This window comes from Sus scrofa, chromosome 13 (assembly GCF_000003025.6).
Source record: "Sus scrofa isolate TJ Tabasco breed Duroc chromosome 13, Sscrofa11.1, whole genome shotgun sequence".
NCBI lineage: Eukaryota > Metazoa > Chordata > Mammalia > Artiodactyla > Suidae > Sus > Sus scrofa.
This window is the reverse complement of record NC_010455.5, coordinates 205,600,501-205,622,770: the sequence shown is the minus strand read 5'-3', so window position 1 is coordinate 205,622,770 and position 22,270 is coordinate 205,600,501. Positions and strand designations below refer to the sequence as shown.

Here is a 22,270-nt window from a genome sequence, read left to right as displayed (position 1 = left end):
AATCCACTGAGCAAGACCAGGGGTTGAACCAGCATCTTCACAGAGACTACGTCAGGTCCTTAACCCACTGAGCCACAACAGGAACTCCCACTGCATTTCTTTTTTGGTCTTTTTTGTCTTTTTTTGTCTTTTTAGCACTGCACCTATGGCATGTGGAAGTTCCCAGGCGAGGGGTCAGATTGGAGCTGCAGCTGCCGGCCTCCACCAGAGCCGCAGCAACTTGGAATCTCAGCTGCGTCTGCGACCTACACCACAGCTCACAGGAACACCGGATCCTTCACCCACTGAGCGAGGCCAGGGATCGAACCTGCGTCCTCATGGTTCCTAGTCGGATTCGTTAACCACTGAGCCATGATGGAAACTGCCCCACGCATTTCTTATGAAGGTTTTACAGAGATTCGGAACTTTGCTAACGCGAACAACAAAGTTGTGAATCTCTGCAAAAACTTCTCATCTCTTCCTCCAGAGAGGAAGGAAGTTCCTGAAAGACGGAAATCCGCAGGGCCGCTCTCCAAGACGTGCAGAGCACAGGGCCCCCACGGCCTCTTCAGGGCATGGGTCCCTGGTGTGATGTTCATCATGAGAGGGTGTGTGTGGGTGTGGGTGTGTGTGTGTGTGTGAGAAAGAAACACACACACACAGAAAACCAGGAGAAAAACAAAGGGCACTGATAGGCTTGTTCATGAGCCAAGAAGCAGGCCGGCATCCAGCTGACGGCCCAGGAGGGGCCTCGGGGGGCCCCGCGGGTCCCGGGTCCCCTCGCCCTCTGTGGCCCTGGCGTACCTGACGTAGGAGATGTAGGACATCCACTGCAGGTAGGTGGGGATGGTGTCGAAGCTGACGAAGAACCCTGAGAAGAGGAGGACCGGGATGGCCGTGACCGGGCCCACGAAGGTCGCCACCTGGGGAGACACACAGGGGACTGACTCCCCTGCCCCCTCCTCGCTGGCCCCGGGGCTACGGTCCACGTTTCCGGACCGTCGCCGGTAGCTGGAGAGGGGCCGGAGCTGCCAGGATGGGTCACAGCGGTGACGGCGCGGGGAAGCGCCACGTTCTGGGGGTGAGCAGACGGGTCTCCTGCACGGGGAGGGGCTGGGGCCTGGCCCAGCCGGACCCAGCGGACAGGGTGGAAGGTGAAAAGGAGTAGAGCCTCCTCAGAGCAGCGGCAGGGTGATGCTGAGAGGAGGGGGCAGCAGGGCTTCGCGATGCGGGAGGCCCGGCATCCCAGGAGCGGACCCCTGGGGGGTGTCGCCGTGTTGGAGGGGGAGGGTCAGGAGCGCCATGCCCTGGGCGCTAACTGTGGCTGCTGGGGCCGAGCACGTGCCACGGCTGTTGGCGGTGGGAGGGACACAGTCACCATCCCCACCCACGGATGAGGGTGACGCCCCGAGGCTCTGAACACAGAACAGGGGTCCACTGCACGCAGGGGGGCGTCGGGAAGCCTGCGGTGCTCATTCCCCAGGGTTCCAGGACTGGCCCGGGCACCCGGAAGCCCTGGAGGAGCAGAAACTGCATACAGTGGAGCTGGCAGGTCAGGGGCAGGTGGTGACAGGCGTCTAGAGGGTGCAGGTGGAGGGGCTCAGGCACGTGGGTGCAGGGGTGTGGGGGTGGAATGGGAGGTGTCTGGGGGACGGCTGAGTGGGTGACTGACAAAATCACGGTGCCTCTCTGGGCCGTGCCATCTGTGAAATGGGGAGCATCATCGCACTTAACTGGGGGACATGCCAATCTCCCGGGAGTGCTGAGATCAGCGCCTGGCAGAGCCTAGGCGCCACATAAGGGCACCTGCTGCTGTCCATCCTGAGTGGCCAGGACAGCTCGGCTCGTGCTCTGCTGAAGAGGCTGGTCTGAGACGTCAGGACAGAATCAGGAGGTAGGGTCTCGGGGCAGGGGTGGGGCTGAGCCCCACCAGGGCCGCGGCGCGTGGTCCGAGGAGGAGAGGCTGGTACCTGCAGCGACGTGGACGCAGCTCCGATCAGCAGGCCCAGGGACTGCGCCACCAGCGAGGTCATGGTGCCCAGCGCGGCGAACAGGACGAAGCGCACGGCGTCCGACGGCTGCGACGTCATCCAGTACACGATGCTGCAGTAGGCCACCGGGAACATGATCTGCAGACACAGGCCGTCACCCGCCGGCACGGGCCTCGGCCGCCCACGCCCTCCGCGCCACACCGCTGTCGCGGACATACCTGAAAGGGGACGTCGGCCATGGTCTTGGCCAGGTAGTAGGCCTTCAGGCTGTACCAGTAATTCAGATGTTCTCGAAGAAACACTCCCATCTCCAGGGGAACTAGGAGACAGGAAAACGGAAAGGCTCCAGCAGCCGTACCAGCGCCAGGAACTCAAACGGGGGGTCTGGTGCCGAGCCCCTCGCAGCCTCCACCTGACCTGTGCCTCCTGCGGATCTTCAGGACTTAAAACACCCGGGGTTTGGGAGTTCCCACTGCGGCTCGGCGGGTTACGAACCCAACAGTACCCATGAAGATGCAGGTTCCATCCCTGGCCTCGCTCAGGGGGTTAAGGATCTGGTGTTGTCGTGAGCTGGGGTGCAGGTGGCAGACATGGCTTGGATCTGGTGTGGCTGTGGCTGTGGTGTAGGCCAGCAGCTGCGCTCCAATTTGACTACGAGCCTGGGAGCCTCCATATGCTGTGAGTGCAGCCCTAAAAAGACAAAAACAAAAACAAAAAAAACCCGGGGTTTGAATGGAAAGGTGTGAGATGATTTACCGGCCAGGAAAGCCTGCCGAGCTTTTTTATAACTGAAGAGTCATGGAGTGGATACGAGCATCATTGCAGTGACTGGCGCAAGTTCCTACCGCTGACCTTATCTCTACTGAGTCACTGTAGCAGTGCCACCCTTCCCCTGGGCAAGACCTCATCAGCTGCCCTTGGAAATGCGGGGCAACTTCATGCGAAGGCATTGTGGGAGCAGGGGTTTAGCTGGAGCTCTGGTGAAGCTACAGCCTTCTACACTGTCAGCCTGAAGCGGCCAAGGGCAGCCTGCTTTGCAAACAGTCTGGAACTGCATGGAAATCTACCTAGAATAGCTTTGTCCACTGATGAACATGGCCGCACCAGGGCTGTCTGAACTAACAAGGTCGCGTTAGATGGGTTCCTGATTAGAAACCTTAGTAGAAATCTCTCATCAGCGTTGCACCAAGCTTACAAGCGTCCCATTAGTGATTCATTCCTTTGGCTTAAACATTGTATGTATTTTCATGTCTAACAGAAATACTCTAATACCGACACCTGTCCACAAAGGAAATGGTGTTGAAAAAAAAAAACGATACTTTGAGTGTGTGGCCACTCAGGCCAAGACCTCAGTGGCAGGGGATGAGGGAGAGAAGGGGGTGGGGCGGCCAGGCACTCACAGGTGAGGACGGTGGGCATGAGGGCCGCGAACATGAGGAAGAGCATGGAGAAGAAGAGGAAGCCAGAGTTGCTCAGGACCTTCTTGGCTTCGTTCCCGATGCCCAGGTAGAGCAGGCCGATGAGGAGGCCGATGCCGATGTGAGACGTGATCCGCAGGTGCGTCAGGACCTGGGCGGACACGCCGGGTGCTCAGGTGCGCGCAAGGTCAGAGGTCGGCCGCGAAACACACAGGGAGGCCGTGGTCCCCAGAGGCACCGGCCAAGGTGGGTCGCAGGCTTTGCCCTGTCCCCCGAAAACCCAGACCCCGACCCTAAAGCAGCTCATGCACACACACACACACACACACACACACACACACACACAAGCACACATGCATACACACATACACACAAGAGCACACACATACAAGTGCACAGATACACACGCACCTATACATGGCAGCATTTTACTGCCATTACAACAGGAGGAATTGCCGTCCTCTGTTCAACCCCCTTCAAAAGTGACAAACCCGGGCAGTGCCCCTTCCAAGGAGAGGACAAGTGACAATGATGGTGGTGACGGGGACGAAGGATGGAGGCGTGAGAGGCCTGCCCTCGGACAGCTCTGCCTGAGTGGCCACCAGCCCTCCATGCTTCAGGCTGGGTCCCAGGGGTCCCTGAGCACTCAGCCCCCCGTCCCCCCAGGTGGCCAGATGGTCCACTCGAAAGGTGGTTGCCATCACGGTTCCCAGTCATTCGCCAGCCCCTCCCCATAAGGGTATGGGCAACGCCCCTGCCCTCCGCCGCCTCGCCCCCTGGAGCTTTCCAGGGGGTGGAATACAGCCCCCCACGTCAGCTGCGGTCCATGGGATGTGAGCGCCAGGGACGGTCCCCCAGGAGCCAGAGGCTCTCAGGTCTGCTGTTGGGTGTCTTTGCCCTCTCCCTCTGCCCTGTTCCAGAAAGGAGTGGCCCATCCCTCCTGGGTCCCAGGATGCAAAGGCACATGGGGGCAGGGCCGCAGCCCGCAGCCGCCAGCACGTTACTGGAGCAAGACCCAAACATCGACTGTCACAGCCACCGCGTGCGGGGAGGGCTCGGAACTGCAGCTTCACGGATGGCTGATGGAGGCAAGTGAAGGAAGAACCCTCTGGAAGCTGAGTCAGGACGAGCACACCCAGAAATGACCCGATGGCCTCTTTTGCCACGAGAACCCGACACACCGCCTTACCGAGTCCCTCATGATGCTGAGAAACGTCCTTTTGAAGAGGATGCAGAACTGGGTGAGGCAGCTGGCCGAGAAGCTGTGGCAGCCCTCCACGGAGGCGGAGTCCTGGGGACACAGCAGAGGGGAGGGCACTGAGACCCCGTCCCCACGCCCCCCGCCCCCGGCCCCCGGGCTTGGGAAGGTCCTCGAGCAGCGGTGCCCGGCGGCAGGCACCATGGCCCGGGCCACGGCGGGACACTACGATTCTCAACCCTGTTGATGGACGGTCTGCCCGCTTTACCTCTTCAGAGGGCCGGTGCCAGAGAAAAGGGTTCACCTCGGCGTCTCCCCCGGGCTCTCGCCTGTGGTCACAGTCGCACAAGCCCTCCCGGACGGCTCTCACCAGACGGCTGTTCTGATCGCCGTACTCGCCGGATGCCACTTCCATGACTGCAGGGGACACAGACAGGGTCACCCTAAGCAGTGCCCGTGTGAACGCGGGGCCCTGGCAACCGAGTCAGCGATCGAGCTGGAATGTCCCAGCGGATTGGATAGGGGCTGCGTGACGATGCCAGTGACATGATAAAGTCATTTCACAGCCGATGTTCTTTTGGCTCGAAGATGCCCAGCAGGGCCACGTACCCCGTCGGGAGCCTGGACGTGCAAATATGGAGCGTGACGGCAGAGAGCCTGAGAAGTGATTAGCTCGGGCATCTATTCACGTCTTCACCCGTCCAAGAAACACAGAGAAAAAGCCGTGGGAGACAGAAGCAGGGGTTGGAGGGAGGCGGCCCCAAGCCAAGGGAGCCTGGAGCCCCCAGAAGCTGGAGAAAGGACCCTTTGCTAGAGCCCAGAGGGAGCCGGGCCCGGCTGCCACCCTGACGGACGGCCTCCGGGACCCGGAGAGCATGAATTTCTGTTGTTTCAGGGCACCTGGTTTGTGGTCCTTTGTTACGGCCACCGCAGGAAAGCAGGACACTGTGGTCGGATGGGACGGTGGCCGAGGGGGAGAACGGGCCTGAGTCGGCAGGCTCCAGCGCCTGGTGGTCCGGTAAATACAAAGCTTGAGGGGAAAGAGAAAGCCAGGGGTGGGTGAGGTCTCCTGCGTGGAGAGCGGGCTTGGGCTCGGGGCAGGGGGCAGGTCTGATGGGAGGAAGAGGGAGCTGGTTTGGGAGGCAGTGGCTGGAGGAGGCTGTGTGGTTGGCAGGTAGATGTGCGGCCAGCATGACAGGTGGATCTGCTGGGAAAGTGACTTGGGAGGCCTGGGCCAGGAGCGGGGCCAGAGGCAGAGCATCGAGGGAGGGGCTCATAAAACTCAAGTCCGTGCAAGTGACAGGGTGATCGGCCGCGAAGCACAGAGGCCACCAACGTCAGGACCTCCGTGTCAGGAGGGGTAACTCGGACATAAACCCGGTCTCCGGACTCTCAGGTCACCTTTTTTGTTGTGTTTGATCAAAATTTAAATCAGCATTTTAAGTCTCCATTGGTCAACACAAAAACAAATTTTTTTAACATTATTTCTTTTTAGACATAACTTCCTTTAGATTGGAAGCATAACCCGGTAAAGTATTAGGAAGTATGTCTCCTAACAATAGATGGTCTATTGTCATTCCCAGGTTTTCATCTGGAAGAAAGACCTCTTTTTATATCTGTTCTTAAAAGTGCTCCCACAGGGTGGTACTTGAGCGATCTGTGGAATATTAAAGTAATTCTTGACTTGGAAGCCTCGGGTAAAAGCGAAACCCACCAAGAATGGAAAAGAACCCCTTTCTCTTCCTTCCGGCCGGTCAAGGATCTACTTACCAAAATCAGCTGGGTTGTGGTAGGTTGGGCAATTCAGACCTAAATCCCTCAAATACGGTACAAGATTTGAGACTTTTCCCCGGTACACACACTGCCCTTGACTGAGGACATAGAGCTGGAAAAAAGGAGATGAGAAACATCAACCCTTCCCTCCTCTGAAAAGCAAGAGGAGCTTTCAACCCACCCATCCACCCACTTACCCGTCCACTCATCTATCCATCCATCCACACACTTACCTGTCTACCCATCTATCCAGCCATACATACCCCCACCCATTCAGCCAGCCAGCCATCAACACACCCATCCATCCACCCATCTATCCATCTATCCACTCATCCATCCATCAACCATCCATCCAACCATCCAACCATCCATCTATCCATCCATCCACACACTCACCCATCTACCCATCTATCCAGCCACACATACCCCCACCCATTCAGCGGTCATCCATCAACACATCCATCCACCCACCCACCCATCCATCCATCCATCCATCCATCCATCCATCCATCCATCTATCCATCCATCCATCCATCCACCCATCTATCCATCCATCCATCCACCCACCCATCTATCCATCCATCCATTCATCCATCCGTCAATCCATCCATCGATTTCTCTCTCAGGAGAATCTTTCTCCCTCCCAAGGACTTTGTCAAAGTTCAGAGGGAAGTCCATGATAAGTCAGGGAAGACAGGCTATCACAGGACCAGGAATTACATTGTGATGTTCCTCTTTCCCCTCAGGCTAAGCAGCTGCTCAGGAAAGGTGTTGGAGCTACACACATTTCATTCCTTGGGACGTGTTTTCTCGCTCAGGATAATATCAAAACCTAAGATTTCGGAGTTCCCGTTTTGGTGCAGCAGAAATGAATCCGACTAGGAACCATGAGGCTGCGGGTTCAATCCCTGGCCTTGCTCAGGGGGTTAAGGATCCGGTGTTGCGGTGAGCTGTGGTGTAGGTTGCAGACGCGGCTCAGATCTGGCGTTGCTGTGGCTCTGGTGTAGGCTGGCAGCAGTGGCTCCGATTTGACCCCTAGCCTGGGAACTTCCATACGCTGTGGGTGTGGCCCTAAAAAGACAATAAAATAAAATAAAATAAAATAAAACCTAAGATTTCTATGAGAGATGATATTGTACAAAGATCACCTGCTATCTCATTCTGTATGGCAGGTGTTCCCCCATGCAACAGGAGTGGGGAATGAAGCCGCAGCAATGCCATGACTTTTGCCCAGACTCTGGGGCTGGACAGCAGCCCCACAGAGGGCTCTTCCTACCTCCTCTTGCCTGGCCACCTGAGCCCTTTATGGCACCAAGGTCTTATACACCTAACATCCCAGGCCACTCGAAACTGAAGACACCCTTGGGAACTAAGGGGAGGCTGTGCGGTCCCAGGATTTGGCATCCCTTGGGCTGATCCCAGCGGGGCCTCCGTACCTGGTCGAAGAGCTCGAAGAGCTTGGCGCTGGGCTGGTGGATGGTGCAGACGATGGACCTCCCTCCCTGGGCCAGGCCTTTCATCAGGGAGACCACCTGGAAGCACGAGGCGCTGTCCAGGCCGCTGCAAGGAGAGGGGCGCCTGAGACACCTGCGGGAGCCCAACCACGCCCACACGCAGCGCCCCCTGGCTGGGTCTGCCCAGGCCGCCCTGAGCCCTGGTCAGCCGGGGTGGGGAGTCAGAGGTGTCACCTCCTGCGGCCACCAGTGAAAACTGCCAGCCAGAGGGCAGGGACCGGAGCCCCCATTACCTGGTGGGCTCATCGAAGAACATGACAGGAGGATTGTTGACGAGCTCCAGCGCGATGGCCAGGCGCTTGCGCTGGCCGCCCGAGAGGCTGCCAGTTCGCGTGTTGGCGCACGACAGCAGGCCCAGGGCCGTCAGGATCTCCTTGACCTGGGGGGATGGGGCAGGGCCAGGGTGGAGTCAGGGACCGCCCGGCACACCTCACACCTATACCCCCAGCCGCCTCCCACCCCACCTGCACACACATTCCAATGGACGTGCACATTGGGGCCCATCCCAGCCTGCTCAATGCCAAGCGGGCAGGCGAGTTTCCAAGCCCGAGGTCCTGATCTGGACCCAGCTGGCAGAGAAGCAGGGCTGGAGCCAGACCCCCTGAGCTGGATCCCCCTGGTGACCTGGCAAGGCCCTGCCTTCCCTTGTAAGACCAGCTCAGGACGCAGGGCAGCGAAGACACTGGAAAAACATTTCAGAAAGGATATGGGTCAGTGGACACACAGGTGGACGGGTGGTCAGGTTTCTGACCAGCACAGAGGGAACAGCCACCCTGATGGTTTCACAAGATAAGGGATCAAGGACTTGACACATCGAAAGCATTTACTCGACGGCAGCTATTAGTGACGCTCTGACTGGTGCACACAGCAACTGTGGACAAGACCCCACAGGCCAGGTCTCTCGGAAAGAAGGGCTGAAGGCTTTGTGCTCTTGTAAACGGTGAAGAAGGTCTCGGACGTGGCAGAAGGAGATGAAATTGCTTCTAGCCGATAGCAGAAGCCCAGCGTGCAGTGAGCTCCCCTCGCTGCTCTGGATGACTGACCCAGCTTTGACTCAGGGAGCAGGAAGGTCAGCAGACTCCAGGGCAGGCAGTGGTGTCAGTGTCAGCTGCAGGTTCAGGGTTCAAGGTCCATCCTGGCATCTTCTCGGAGGTGACCGCAGGAAGGCGGATGTCAGCTGCCACCCTCCCTGCCGGAGTCATCTCCCAGGGACAGCCTGCCATAGAGGTCCTGCCAGGATTCACTCGGCCATGGTCCCAGCCCCCGGTGGCAGCAGCGGGTGAACCCCAGTCCAGTGGCTTCCCTGGGGAGCTGAGCTCATCCCAAAAGGGAAGGAACTTGCGAGGAAGAAAATGTCCACCCAGCTCTGGAATTACTCAGGCGCGGTCAGGACAAGACGGGGCTTTGGGGACGGGAAGAGCCAGGACACGGCTGCCGCACTTGCCAGGGAGCAGGTGGGTCAGACAGATACGGGTTCGAATCCTGCTCGGCCTCTTTCGGGCACACTTTCCCTCGTGGAGACGGTCCGCTGGCTTTCCCAGGATGACACGGCGCCACGGCGCTCTAGGAGCCCAGGCCCACGGTACAGAACAAAGCCCGCCCCCCACCTGCCCTCTCCCCGCCGAGAGGATGCTGGGAGCAGAGGTCAGGGTCGTGCTTCCTCCTGCTTCTGCCCCAGGTGGGCGTCTTGTTCCGGTTTCTCTTAAGAGTAACGCTCTGCAGGCTGGTTTGGTTTTAAGACGAATCAGAAAAATTCATGTCCCAGCTCCGGAGCCCTCGCTGCTGAGGAAGCCCCCTGGCTGGGCTCTGAGGGCCGAGGCTGCTTTTCTGGGAAACAAGAGAGGCCATGGCAACACTCCAGGACCTGCTGGAACACCCCAATCTATTGTGTTTCCTCGAGATGTAAACAGCTAGGACTTAGGGCGCGGAGCCAGGCAGCCCTCTGGGCACCCTCCCTGGAAACAATCACTGGGCCTGCGGATGGGGTCTGTTGGCGCCGACCCTGCGTGGCTGAGGCCCCGGAGGCAGGTCCGCCCAGCCAAGCTGGGGGCTTCCAGGTGTAGGCGGCCTGCCGTCCAGGAAAAAGCTCTCCGCGGGAGCCCCTTTGTCTGCCACCAACTTTAAGCCAAGTGCCCCCTGCCCGCCTCCTCTTGCGCCCAAGCGGGGCTTTCACATCTTTGGATCACACAGTGATCTAATCTGCCTCATCTGTCTGTTCTTTCCGTAGATTAAAGAGTAGAAATGAATAAGTAATTAACGGATGACCTGGCCTTGTCCCTAGCTTCCCCTTCAGTCCCCTCACAAACTGTGTGAACAAGACAGCATCTAAAGAAAGATCAGAGGTGTGGGCCCGCCTGCTGGCCGCGGGGGATGGGACCGCTCCGACCCCCGTCTCCATGAGGACAGGGGTCACGTCTCTTCTTCCTTTTAAAAACCTTCAAGGCTGAGCAGAATCTTAGGAGCTTGTTTGACGGGTCCCGAGCCCACCACTCTGCAGACTGTCCATGTTCTGATTAAAGCAACTTTCTTTCCAACTTTTGCAAGTATTTCTTTTTTTCCAAGCAACGAGCAGCCCGCACTTGACTCGGTAACAAGGTGAGAAGCTCGTGCAGGACCAGGAGTGCCCCCCCCTCCCCACCGCCGCCGCTCCCCTCGGGGGTGGGGGGGCTGGCTCAGTCCAGCGGCAGAGCCGTCTGCAGACAGCTGCAGGTCCCACTCCCTGGGACCACTCAGTCACACAGCGAGAAGACCCTCACTGAGGTGGCGTCACTGCTCTGTGACCCAGCGGAGACTGCGGGGTGCTCTTCTGGTCTGAGCCGCCACCCAGCACGTGGAGGACGGGCACACGGACCCGCCTCCCCAGACACCTCCGCTCCCCGCCAAGAGGGCCATCGAGCCTGTGCCTTCTGTGCAAACAGGCAGGGGGGCTCCGGGACAGCCCCAAGACCTTTTCCAGATACCCGACGGGGGCCGGAAGCCGGCCTCTGCAGGCCCGTGACTTAGCGGTCACAGCCAGCGCAGGGGCAGAAGGATGGGCGCTCGAGCTCGTCCTCCCGCCCTTCAAAGCTCCTCCCCCAGCCCCCTTTCCCGCGCAGAAGGGCTGGGCCCTCGGGCGATGCTGCAGATAAGTCATCCACGGCCCACATACTCGTGGATCACGTGTATCCGTGGAGCCCAGATGCTAAAGACATCCTCCAACTCGGCTTCTCCCACCGGGGAGCCGGCCCTGGGGAGGGATGGAAGCCACGGCCCAAGGCTGTCAGGAGGCCAGGCCTGAAGGGGCCTCTCCTAGGCTTAGCTCTGCTTCACCACAGGCCCCTCTGTGCCTGTAGGACCCTCCGACTTCCCTCGTCTGCTCCCCCACGTGGTAGCTGCACACTGGTCCTCCCCTGGCCAAGCGAGGCTTCCCGCACCCCGGGGCTGCTCACCCTGCGTGTCTGAGGCAGGCTGTTCAGAAGAGACTAGCGGTCCTGGTGGCCCTCCGCTCTCAGCCTGCACAGCCGAGTCCCACCCAGCCCTGTGCCTTCACAGAGGATGAAAGCACCTGCGCCTCCACGTTAGTCCCGCCTCTCCGTTTTGGGTTCCGTTGATCCATTTTACGCCCTTCAACTGCAGAATCAGGGTCCACGTGAAACACCTCCAAGGCGGCGAAGAGGAGGTTTTACTGGCCATAGACATGGGGCTCTCCTCCCCTGCCCTCCATGCCTCGGCTGAATCTGGAAAGTTCCGCCGCCTCCACCGCCGCCGCCACCGCCGCCGCCGCCGCGGGGCACAATGCAAGAAGGTGCGGGGCGGGGCAGGGGGAGGCGGGGTGGGGCGGGGAGGAGGGGCTAAAGATACCCTAGGTGCCAGGGTGGTTGGTGTCACACAATATCAACTGCTGTGCGCGACAGGCGAGGGCACAGGGCTTGTACGCGTCACTCTTTAACATTTCCTCCGTGTTTGGCTTTTCTATCAGTCATTCCGCTTAACACCAAAACATCAAGAGCCCAGTCGCAGCCTTGGCACTAACCCTGCAGATCCTCTCTTTCCACTGCTAAACCTGTGATCCTACAGGGCATTGCAAGACAAAACAACGTTGTATATATAATATAAACGGCCTGCCCCCCACTAACAGGGCTTGCAGGCGCTCCCTGCTGGGTCTGCTCTCCCAGCACCCCCATGCTGCCTGGGGTTCTAGGGAAGCAAAAAGAAAAAGAAAAAAGAAAAAAAATAGGCAACAAACAGAATTAGAAGGTCTCTGTCCTCCCAGAAACTTGTGTATGCTATTTTTGAAAGGCTGGTTAATTCTTCTAAATTTCTTCTTGCAATTTGTGTGGAGGTGGAGGCTGGTTATTTTTAAATGAATGACTAACCATCTTCATTGTTAGTGTTTCACAAGGAAACAATGGATTTAAAGTGTATTCGGCACTAGAAGGGGCAGCGCACTAGAAGGGGCAGCGCGCTGGGTCCCACCTGAGGCTGGATCCTGCCACACCCTCCCTGTGTCTGTGCGCTGGCGCCTGTGTCTGAGAGGCTGGTGGCCCCGTGGTCACTCCGGGCGCTGGTGGGCCAGCCTGAGCACACGCGGCGATGCCACCAACCGCACACACAGACAGCGGCTCCGAACCACAAACTAAAAGAGCACAAAAGCCCCCCTCCCACATCTGCCAAGTGGATTTCATGCAGCTCTGGCCCACGCGTGGCCCACGTGTGCACGCGTGCTTACCATCTCTCTCCTGCCTTCGTCCTTCTCCTGGAGCTTCAGGTGTGCGGACACCTGCAGGGGACGAGGGTAACAGTGTGACATCAGAACAGATCAAACTCCCTCAGCAACCGTGGGCCCAGAGCCCCAGGGGCTGAGCTGCCCAGTGACAGAGGACACATCCTGGGAGGCCTGGGCTTCCCACCTGCCCTGGCTGAGCTCAGGGGGGTCCGGGATGGCAGTCAAGCCTGGGAGGTGTCCTGTCATCTCGGTGGGATTCTCTGCTGTCAGCTTTGATGTGGGCAACCGAGGGGGAAGGAATCCGCAGGCATCAGGGGTGGAAGGGCACGGGTGCTACTTAGGAAATTCACAAGCCACCTGTTAAAGCACTGATGGCTTAGTTATCTGCAGTGGGAGTGTTTTGACACCAGAAATTGGCGAGTGGGACATAGGAGGGCTCCAGTTTTGTTGTGGCTGTTGTTTTGTTTCATTCGAGGGCCTGCTCGCCAGCACAGCACGGGTCCCCTGACCCTGCGCGCTGAGGCCTGTGTAGCCATCGTCACGCCCAGCATCTGCCTCAGTTCCACTCTGCCAAATCCTGTGACCTTGGGACAAGGACCTTGGCCTCCTCATCGGCACAACGGTCATCTAGGGAGGATGCCCTGAGGCCCCACGAGAGACTGAGATGCAGGGAGAGGGGCCAAGAGGTCCCAGCGTCAGACACGGCCACCGCCTGCCTTGTGACACCGAGTGTCATGTCTTGGTCGGCCTGGTGGTTGCAGGTCAGGAGCAGGACAGGAAATGCACAACCAATGGCCGGTGGCCCACAGCATTCCTAAGCGTGTGGCCAGACCCTGCAGAGTGAAAGGTACCATTTCTCCACCCACTCAGCTTGACAGCATTTATCAAAGGGATGGTGCAGTTCTCAGAACCAACATCTAATTCACTTTCATTCTGAAAAATCAATGGATTTGATGAGAGCCTGATGGCGGGTGAGGGGAAGGTGGTGGTGACCACAGGAGGCCCCAGTCTTGTTTGCAAAGACAGCAGCGACTGAGCTAGAAACCAAAGTCTCTCCAACAGTGACCAGGTGTTTAACTCAGTGACTCTGAGCAGCGAAGCTCGGGTCGCCCCAGACGAAGGTGAAGTGGCCATTCGGGAATGAACACCTAGGTATAAAGTGAGTATTTCCCACTGAGAGCATCGTACTTAATTATTTATTTTGTCTTTTGCCTTTTCTAGGGCTGCTCCCATGGCATATGGAGGTTCCCAGGCTCAGGGTCGAATGGGAGCTACAGCTGCCGGCCTACACCACAGCCACAGTGACGCAGGATCCAAGCTGCGTCTGCAACCTATACCACAGCTCACAGCAATGCCAGATCCTTAACCCACTGAGTGAGGCCAGGGATCGAACCTGCATCCTCACAGATCCTAGTCAGGTTCATTAACCACTGAGCCATGACGGGAACTCTGACCTTCATATTTTCAAACTCCTCCTGAGTTCCCCCATCAGAATGCCCCCTTGGAGGCTCGAGAAACCACAGGTCAGGGCCGCCCAGTGCTCGGGGCTGCTGGGTGAGGCCCAGCTGTGGGGTGACCGGGACCAGGTTGGTGCCTGAGAACCAGCCTGCAGCTGTTCTGTTTCCCCACAAAGAGGGTTGGAAAGCCAATCACCCAACACCTTCTCTGCTTCTCTTTGCTGAGCTAAGGACGCCCGGGACCTGCCCTTCAGGTGAAAGGCTGGGCAAGCGCCCCTCCGAGACCCTGCAGAGAGGAAGCCTCGCCCCGTGGACGTCAGGAGCTCCCAGGACAAGAGCCAGCCCTCCAGGCAGAAATGTAAGATGAATGGCCTGCTGCTGCCCAGACAGGCAGGGGACAGCCCGTGTGTCAGGAGCGGCCTGGAGGCCAGGCCCTGCCTTGTTTGTGGACGAGGAGATGGCAAGGAAGCAAGCAGCTCAGGCACACACCCCCCGTGAGGACAAGGCTGCCCACTGACCTTCCGACCTCCCTGGCTGGGCGGCTCTCGAGGGGCTCCCACGGCCCACACATGGGTCAGTGGGTCCCTGCTCAATTGACGCTTGGCTGGGTCATGGTCGTCCAAAGAGCACGGCCAGGCCACACCATCCTGGAGCCCAGGCCACACCATCCTGGAGCCCACTCTCTGGGCCGCCCAGGCTAACTGCTAAACGCCTGTGCTTCTGCAGAATTGCATGTGTGATGACGGGGCCAGGCTGCGTGTGCAGACCTGACCCCGTGGGTGTGCAACAAATGCTGGTTTCACCCCCACCTGGCAGGCAGGCAAGTGAGGGATCAAGACCCCCGGGGCCCTAACCCAGGCCCCAGATGGCCTGGAACTTGGGCCCAAAGCTACAGAACCCTGATGGGAAGGAAAGACCCTTGGCCCGTGGGGGTAGGACCGCGGTCACCCCAGAAGGGTCACCGCCAGCAGCCTGGTCAATAACCTTCTCAGAAACTTGATCTCCATGTGCCATCTGGGGTCTACGAACCCAGGATCTTGGGATGGGGGTGGGGAATCTATCTGAACAGCACACCTGGTGAAGCAGGTGCAAGGGAGGGGTGCTTCCACCTGCGGGCCACCTGGCAGAGCCCGCGCTGGAGCCGCCCCGTCTAGCGGGAGGAGCGGGGCGGGCGGCCCCGGGCTGCTCACCATCATGGCTTCCTGCACAGTCAGGTGCGGCAGCAGCATGTCGTCCTGCATGATGTAGCAGGACACCTTCCGGAAGCAGCGCAGGTCCCGCGGGTGGCCGTTGATGAGGACCTCGCCCTTCATGCCGGTCTCCCTGCAAAGCCGGCGAGACGACACGTCAGCCCGACTCCTCCTCCAGGGCCTGGGGAGGGAGAGAGGCCGGCCCCGCCCAGCGTCTTCCAGCCAGACCAGCGGGGTCCCCAAGCCGGGTGGGGACCTGAGGCTGGAATAGCGGCAGCTCTCGGAGGAGGGAAAAGCACAGAGAGGGAAGCAGGTGTGAGGCCGCTCTGGGCGGCACGGTCGTGACAGGTGCCTACGGACTAAATCAAGGAAGACAGGAAAGGATGCTCCAACACGTGGCCACGAGGTCCCACGGGCAGCCCTGGCTCTGCATCTGAACAATCCCTTGAGTAACCGAGGCTACACCAACTGCCCCAAAGGCCCGTCCGGGGTGTGGCCGCCACGCCAGAGCCGTCCCTGTGGTGGCATGACACTGCTGTCTGGGAGGACAGGGTGGGCCCTGGGGGCTCAGGTGGCTCACAGAGGGGACGTCCTGGCCCTGGGCCCGCTTGGCCAAGCGGATGGCAAGTTGTGCTCTCTGACCGCAGCAGGGGGTTCCCATGTGTACCGTGGAGATGGTGGGGTGCGGTACTCACCCCCTCATTCACAGATGCATCTTCTGGGGGCATCATCTCAGCCCAAGGGCACATGGGAGCCATGGGCATCACTTTCTCCAGCCCTGCCTCCCAGATGCCGCAAAGAGCAGAAACACGGGGGGTCTACAGAGACCAGGGAGGTTGGATGTGGTTTCAGCCCCGACTGTGACCATGGGCCCCTTCTTTCCACCAGGGAATGGGTGGCATCGACTGGCTTCCCAAGAACCAGGCTGGGAGCCTGGCCCCTGTCTCTAGGTTGCTACTGGGCAGGAGCTGTGGGTGTGGGACACGCTGAAAAGCGGCGCCCACAGAGCAGAAGCTACCCCCCCACCTCCTGTGTCCCCCACATGATGCTGGGTGTTGGGAGTTCGGCTCTGACCTTTAGCTGTGAATGCAACAGACGGGAATCTGCCACAAGTGAGACTTTTAAAAAACCTAATTCCCAGGATTAGGGTGTAATTCAGAAGTCCTATGGAAATGGGGAGATTTGTCTCTTTTTAGCCAGTAAATGAAATTATTTTTAAAATTCGTTTGCTAAAGTAGCAAAAGGAAGTCCTGAGATTTGAAGAGAATTGGCTTTAAGAGGGTGTTTTGTCAGCACTTCTGAAGTGTCCCTTTTCTGGTCACTCGTATGTGAATGACACTGGACACGGGCGTGCCGTGGTTTCCACACATCAGAAGAGCTAATGTGGCCACAAGCGGAACCTGATGGTTCCTCTTCTCTTCTGACCTGGGACCTTCATTCACACCTGTCACAGCGTCTCCTCCTGCCATCCCCCCCACACCTGGACCTCTCCGCTCCTTCCTGTCCCGCCAGGCCTGCCGAGGCTCAGCTGACTCAGGCTGCCCCTGGCTGTCTGCCCCGGGACCTCCCTCCCCTGAGCGCAGCCTCCCAGGCCACCGCCAGGTGACAAGGAACAGGTGCATCCTGGAGCCTGGAGCTCTGCTCCCATCAGACTCCAGGGTCTCTTAGTGGAGGACGCCCCTTGGGCACCCCTGCCGCCTGCCCGAAGCCGTAAGAAGCGGTGGGATGGAGCAGTCAGGACGCCGTTGGCCCGGCCGACGCCCGGCGGGGCTCTGCTCACCTGTATCCGGCCAGGATGTTCATGAGCGTGGACTTCCCAGCCCCGGAAGGACCCATGATGGCCACCAGCTCTCCACTGTTGAATTTCCCGGAAATGCCTTTCAGAAGGGTCTTGTACCCTGAAAAAAGCAGATCACACTTGTTTTCCAACCATCCCACAACTCACTGGTTTTTGCCCCCACACCGCAGAGGCAAACACACAGCACGCTTGCCTGCAGAACCAAGGCCAAGGGCCAGGCTTTTTACACCATAGGACTCATAAAAATGCCGCGGTCTCAGCAAGAAAACAGACCCCGAGTCTGGTTGAGGCCTCCGCCTCCTCCTCCTCGGTTGTATTTCACGGGTTATGTTCGTGATACGGACTGGCGGTTATAAAGCGTTACAGGTTGCAAAGCGCTTTCACGTACATCAGCTAAAGTACAAGGAATCTGTCATCCTGATTTCAGATTAAGGAAGCAGCGTCCAGCCGGGAGGCCTGGGTGACCTGTCCAGGCCCCGCAGCCAGTGTGAACAGATCCTCACCCAGGGTCACACGACCAGCCGTGATGGTAAATCCGTGCCTTTATCAATTAAATGATGAATGAATTACTTCATTCATAAGTTATCGACTTAAACTCTACCTATATATACCTTATGTATACAGAATTTATTCACAAATCATTATTATAATGAACTGATTCATAGATTAATAACTAGTCATTAAAAGTTTCTCGTTTGGGGAGTTCCCACTGTGGCTCTGCGGGTTAAGGACCCGACATTGTCTCTGTGAGAATGCAGGTTCGATCCCTGGCCTGGCTCAGTGGGTTAAGGATCTGGTGTTGCCGTGGCTGTGGTGTAGGTTGCAGATGTGGCTCTGATTAGACCCCTGGCCTGGGAACTTCCATATGCCGTAGGAGTGACTGCTAAAAAAAGAAAAGAAAAAGAAAAAAGAAGTTTATCATCTTACCGTTATATCACATTGCTTTGGACTTTCTGCCAAAACTCCCCCCGAGCTTTATAAAAGGAAAAAACTACACATCCCAAATGGAGCCACGTTCCCTTTTGTCCAGGGAGGCTGTTAGAGGAGCTACAGAGACTAAAATAGAAGCAACCGAATTCGTCGATAAAGACCCTGAGGCAGAAACCCTTTTCGGTCCCCGAGAGACACCCAGCACGTGCCCGTCAATGATCAGAATCGGCAAACGCAGCATTTCAGCCACCCCGGCGGTGAGGGCCTGATGAGGATGGGGCGGGGGGGCCTGGTGGAGCCCCTGGCTGGGCTCTCCCCTGTCGCTCCCTGGACGCCCGAACCTGGGAACCCGGGTGTGGACTCGAGCCCCAGCCTGGGCCCGCCTCTGTCTCTCCCAGGGGACCCCTAATGGCCCAGCCTGTCAGCAGGTGCCTCCCTGAGATGGATGGGGAGTCCCTGGGGCCGTGTTAATCAGGCAGAGAGAAGCGGAAACAAAGGCAGGAAGCACGCGGCCCTGCAGCCTGACTCATCACAGGAGCGGCAGTCCCTCAGGGAGGCTGGAGACAGTCATCCTGATGGGACAGGGGCCCAGGAGTGGAGGCGTGGGGTGCAGGGGGTTGGGGGGTAGGGGCCGGTCTGGAAAAGCAGCTCAGAACCGCAGGTGAGTCAGACCCCTCCCCCTGGGACGTCGGCGATGGCAGCGGGGGAGAGCAGGGAGGCCAGCGTGGAGGCGGGGGCCCGAAGGACCCTTCGCCTCGCAGTGGACAGAGGAAGGAAGAGCCGGGCACAGCAGGCCCCCTCCACTGCAGGGTTAAGCCCCAGCGGGGGCTCCTCCAGGGACGGAGCTCTGAGGAAGGCCAGGCGCTCCGGGACCTCGGGCCCTAGGGGACACATGTGACATCACGGAGGGAGCAGCGGGGCTGGGTGTATGCTCATTACTGGCCTCCTGGCAATTCCAGCAGCATCGGGGTTACTCCAGAGCAAACCTTCCCCAAGCTTGGAGCCCATCTCCAGCTGGTCTCCTGTCGATTTGGAGCCACCAGAGGAGGCAGACTGGTGGCCGGGGGGGAGCACGACCACCTGGAGGCCAAGTGCAGTCTGCACCTGGGTCAGACGCCTGAGGACAGCCTCGCCTTGGGGATCTGGAAGGTGCTGCCTTGGCAGGGCCCGTGGTGCTGCTCCTGCTGTCGCAGTCCTGGGGCTGACCCTTGGAGTTGGGGTCCACACGGGAGCACCAGACGATAATAATAATACTGGGGGTGGAGCTCACACGGGCTGCGATGCCCACGGCCAGGACGCCGGGAACAGACAGGCGTGTGGGAGCTGGGGCACATCTGGCCTTTCAGGGGAGAACTGGGCAGAGTGGGGTACAGACTGTGGGCTTGTCATTTACAGTCACCAGCCTGGAACTGGGGGTCTGACCATGGACCCCAGGGCTAAGCCAATGCATGTTGAGCTGAGCGTGTTACCTGCCTCACAGCTCATGCCTCCGGGGGTCCTCGGGCTCCCGGGGGTCCAGGGGTGGGGAGGGTGTGTGACGCACTGCAGGGCCCCGGGGATGTGTCCTCACCTGCGGGGCCCCATGGGGTCCATGCTCTCGGGGGTACTCCTCTGATATCAGAAAGGTGTTTTCTTTCAAAACCACAGACTGGCATTTGGGATTGAAGACCCTTGAAAGTGACACCGGACACAGACGTCCATGCACCTGTGCCCGCCGCCGCCGGCTGGGGCGAGGAGACAGGGTGTGCGCTGCGGGCCTGGAAGCCGGTCGGCAGCTCTCCCATCAGAGCCGCGTTGGAGAGCGTCCTGTATTTATGTAACAAGAGCGTCCTCCCTGCAGGGCCCTGTGTCCTGTCCCCTTATAGAAATGTGCATGCAGCTGCACCGCCCGCCGCCCTACTTTCCCGCCATAAGCTCGGCTCAGCTCTGTTCTTGGCATAATGGATAAGCCGCCACCTCCGTGTGCTGGGGACACTTGTTCACATGGTGCTCGGCCTGGGCGAGCCGGCGCAATGGACAGAGACCGACAGACAGGGAGATGACCGCGCCCTGGGCCCACTGCTCCCAGGGAAGGCACTCTGCTTGGACACTGGTCCCTGTGGGAGAGCTTTGTGGTCCTAGGATGCAGAGGACGCAGTGTGCAGTGAGAAGACAGCAGGAGCGCGCCCCCCACCCCGGCCCTCCCCAGGCCCCAGGACTGTTGGGACAGATGCGCTGATGGGCAGATGGGAACCCAGGGCTCTCAGCCACCGAGCCCTGGCCAGCCTGGGGTCAGTTTGTCTCAAAGACCCTGATGCTTTACATCTAGCAGGTGTTGCGGGGGTGCGGGGGGGGGATGGTTCTTCATGGGGAAAGTCATGCAGTGTTCGGTTCTGGCTCAAAGACCAGTCACACTGGGCAGTTGGAGGGAATGCCATCGCTGGAGGGTGGCTAGAGCAGGGCACCAGGGAGCCCCCTCCTGACTCGTCTTTGGTCTTCAAGAGCCACCTGTGAGAAGCTGGCCTCGCTTTCTAGAATTTTCCTTCGCAAAGACCCTTGCTAAACAGGCAGTGTTTGTAAGGGAGCCACAGACCTATCACAGCATTTCAAACAATCCCCGGTTCCACTCAGCTCGGAGCTGGTGGCCGGGCCCTCTGCCCTGCCCGGCGAGCAGCAGGAAGGAGAACCACGACGGTAAAGCAGGGAGGGCTTTCTCCACAACCCGCCGACGACACGAAAATGAAGCCGATTGGAAGTGACTTTTCCATGATCTAATCCTTTCCAAGGGGAGGTGTGACATGTTCAGAAAACCCACACATCCGTTCCGCACCCAGCTGGCAGGGGGGCTGTGGTTGTTTGTAAAGACAGGGAGATAAAGGCGCTTATCACCAGGGAGCACTCAGTGGGGCCAAGAGGCTTTCTAGTTACACCTGCAGTGAGTCCCTTTTAGAATGTTCGCTATTGGGAAGAGCCTGTCCAGACATCCTGAGTTTGTGAGACGGCAGCCAGCCCCCAGCCGAGACCCTGATAGGAGCTCGGCCTCTGATTCCTGCCCCGTCCACGCCTCCTTTTGTTGCCCGGCCTTAACGTTGCCCCCAGAGGCCCCCCGACGTCAGCTCTGTGATGATGTAACCAGAAGAGTCTTAAGCAGTGTGTCCTGTGTGTGACACTACGCTTGGCGCGCGGGGTCCCTGGAAACGTGTCTATGCCGTTCACTCTAGGAAGGGGAGCTCTCTGCACAAGCGAACTCAGAGTGACCGCCACGGCCATTTCGGTGTCGCCTCTTTCCAACCATCCCCGACAGGACCAGAACCCCCTGCTGGCGATGGAAATTCCCCCCAGTAGGAAATGCCCGGGAGTTCCCAGGAGTCCCGCTGCCTAATGGTCCCTGAGGTCACCCCGCGGGGCAGCCCTGCCTTATGGAGCGGCCACTGGCCCCTCTGTCTTACGTTCTGTGACATAAACTCAGGCCCAGGGGACAGCACACAGGTCACCAGCAAACACCCGCTCACTTCTGAGTAATCACGTCTGATGCCAGTTTTACCGCCGCCGAGAAGGCACAGGGGAAAGCGCACACATCCCAAGAGCAGGCGCGAAAGACTCCACGGATGGAACCACCCGGGAGTCGGCCCCCAGATCCAGACACCGGATGACGGACGGAGGCCCTGGGACCCTCAGGCTTCCTGCCATCACTGCGGTGGGTGACTGCTTTTGAATCTCTTTTTCTTTTTAGGGCCGCACCTGTGGCATACGGACGTTCCCAGGCTAGGGGTTGAATCAGAGCTGCAACTGCCGGCGCAGCACAGCCTCAGCAGCGCCAGAGCCGAGCCTTGTCTGTGACTTACACCGCAGCTCGTGGCAACGCCGGATCCCTAACCCACTGAGGGAGGCCAGGGATCAAACCCACATCCTCATGGATAAGTCGGGTTCTTAACCTGCTGAGCCACGACAGGAACTCCTGGTTTTGAATCATAAATAGAACTGCCAGGGTGTGGCTATTTCATCAGAGGAGTACACTCTGCACCCCCCCACCCCCCGACCCGCCGGAATAGAAATTTCCTCCCTCAGAAATGCAGACAAACCTCTTTTGCTGTGGAGAAATTGAGGGACACACTTTTGGTGGGAAATCGTTGGCCAGTATTTTCTCCTGCGTGCCTGTGTGCGGGCCTGCGCCCCGGCCCCGAAATGGGCTCCGCCGCCCCAGCCCCACCCCCGCTGGACCGAAGCCCTGAGATGAGCTGATTCTTGCCCAGAACGCAATCAGGAGACCAGGGAGAAATGGCCTCATCAACTGTTTCCCTGTCCTGTGTCCGCCAACAGTGCTTTAAAGAGCAATGG

The 22,270-nt window shown here is 58.8% G+C and overlaps 1 protein-coding gene across 1 annotated transcript in view; it reads right to left on the bottom strand.

Annotated features, from left to right (window-relative positions):
* Positions 1 to 22,270, bottom strand: part of ABCG1 (ATP binding cassette subfamily G member 1) — a 66,532-nt gene that overhangs the window by 5,658 nt on the left and 38,604 nt on the right. Inside the window, exons 3-14 of the mRNA XM_021071021.1 lie at positions 17,006 to 17,123; positions 15,226 to 15,358; positions 12,582 to 12,632; positions 8,107 to 8,252; positions 7,796 to 7,919; positions 6,357 to 6,471; positions 4,855 to 5,003; positions 4,578 to 4,679; positions 3,371 to 3,539; positions 2,189 to 2,289; positions 1,950 to 2,108; positions 784 to 902 (exon numbers count right to left, since the gene is read on the bottom strand). Coding sequence (XP_020926680.1) covers positions 784 to 902; positions 1,950 to 2,108; positions 2,189 to 2,289; positions 3,371 to 3,539; positions 4,578 to 4,679; positions 4,855 to 5,003; positions 6,357 to 6,471; positions 7,796 to 7,919; positions 8,107 to 8,252; positions 12,582 to 12,632; positions 15,226 to 15,358; positions 17,006 to 17,123 — 1,486 coding nt within the window. The remainder of the gene's footprint in view (positions 1 to 783; positions 903 to 1,949; positions 2,109 to 2,188; positions 2,290 to 3,370; positions 3,540 to 4,577; positions 4,680 to 4,854; positions 5,004 to 6,356; positions 6,472 to 7,795; positions 7,920 to 8,106; positions 8,253 to 12,581; positions 12,633 to 15,225; positions 15,359 to 17,005; positions 17,124 to 22,270) is intronic.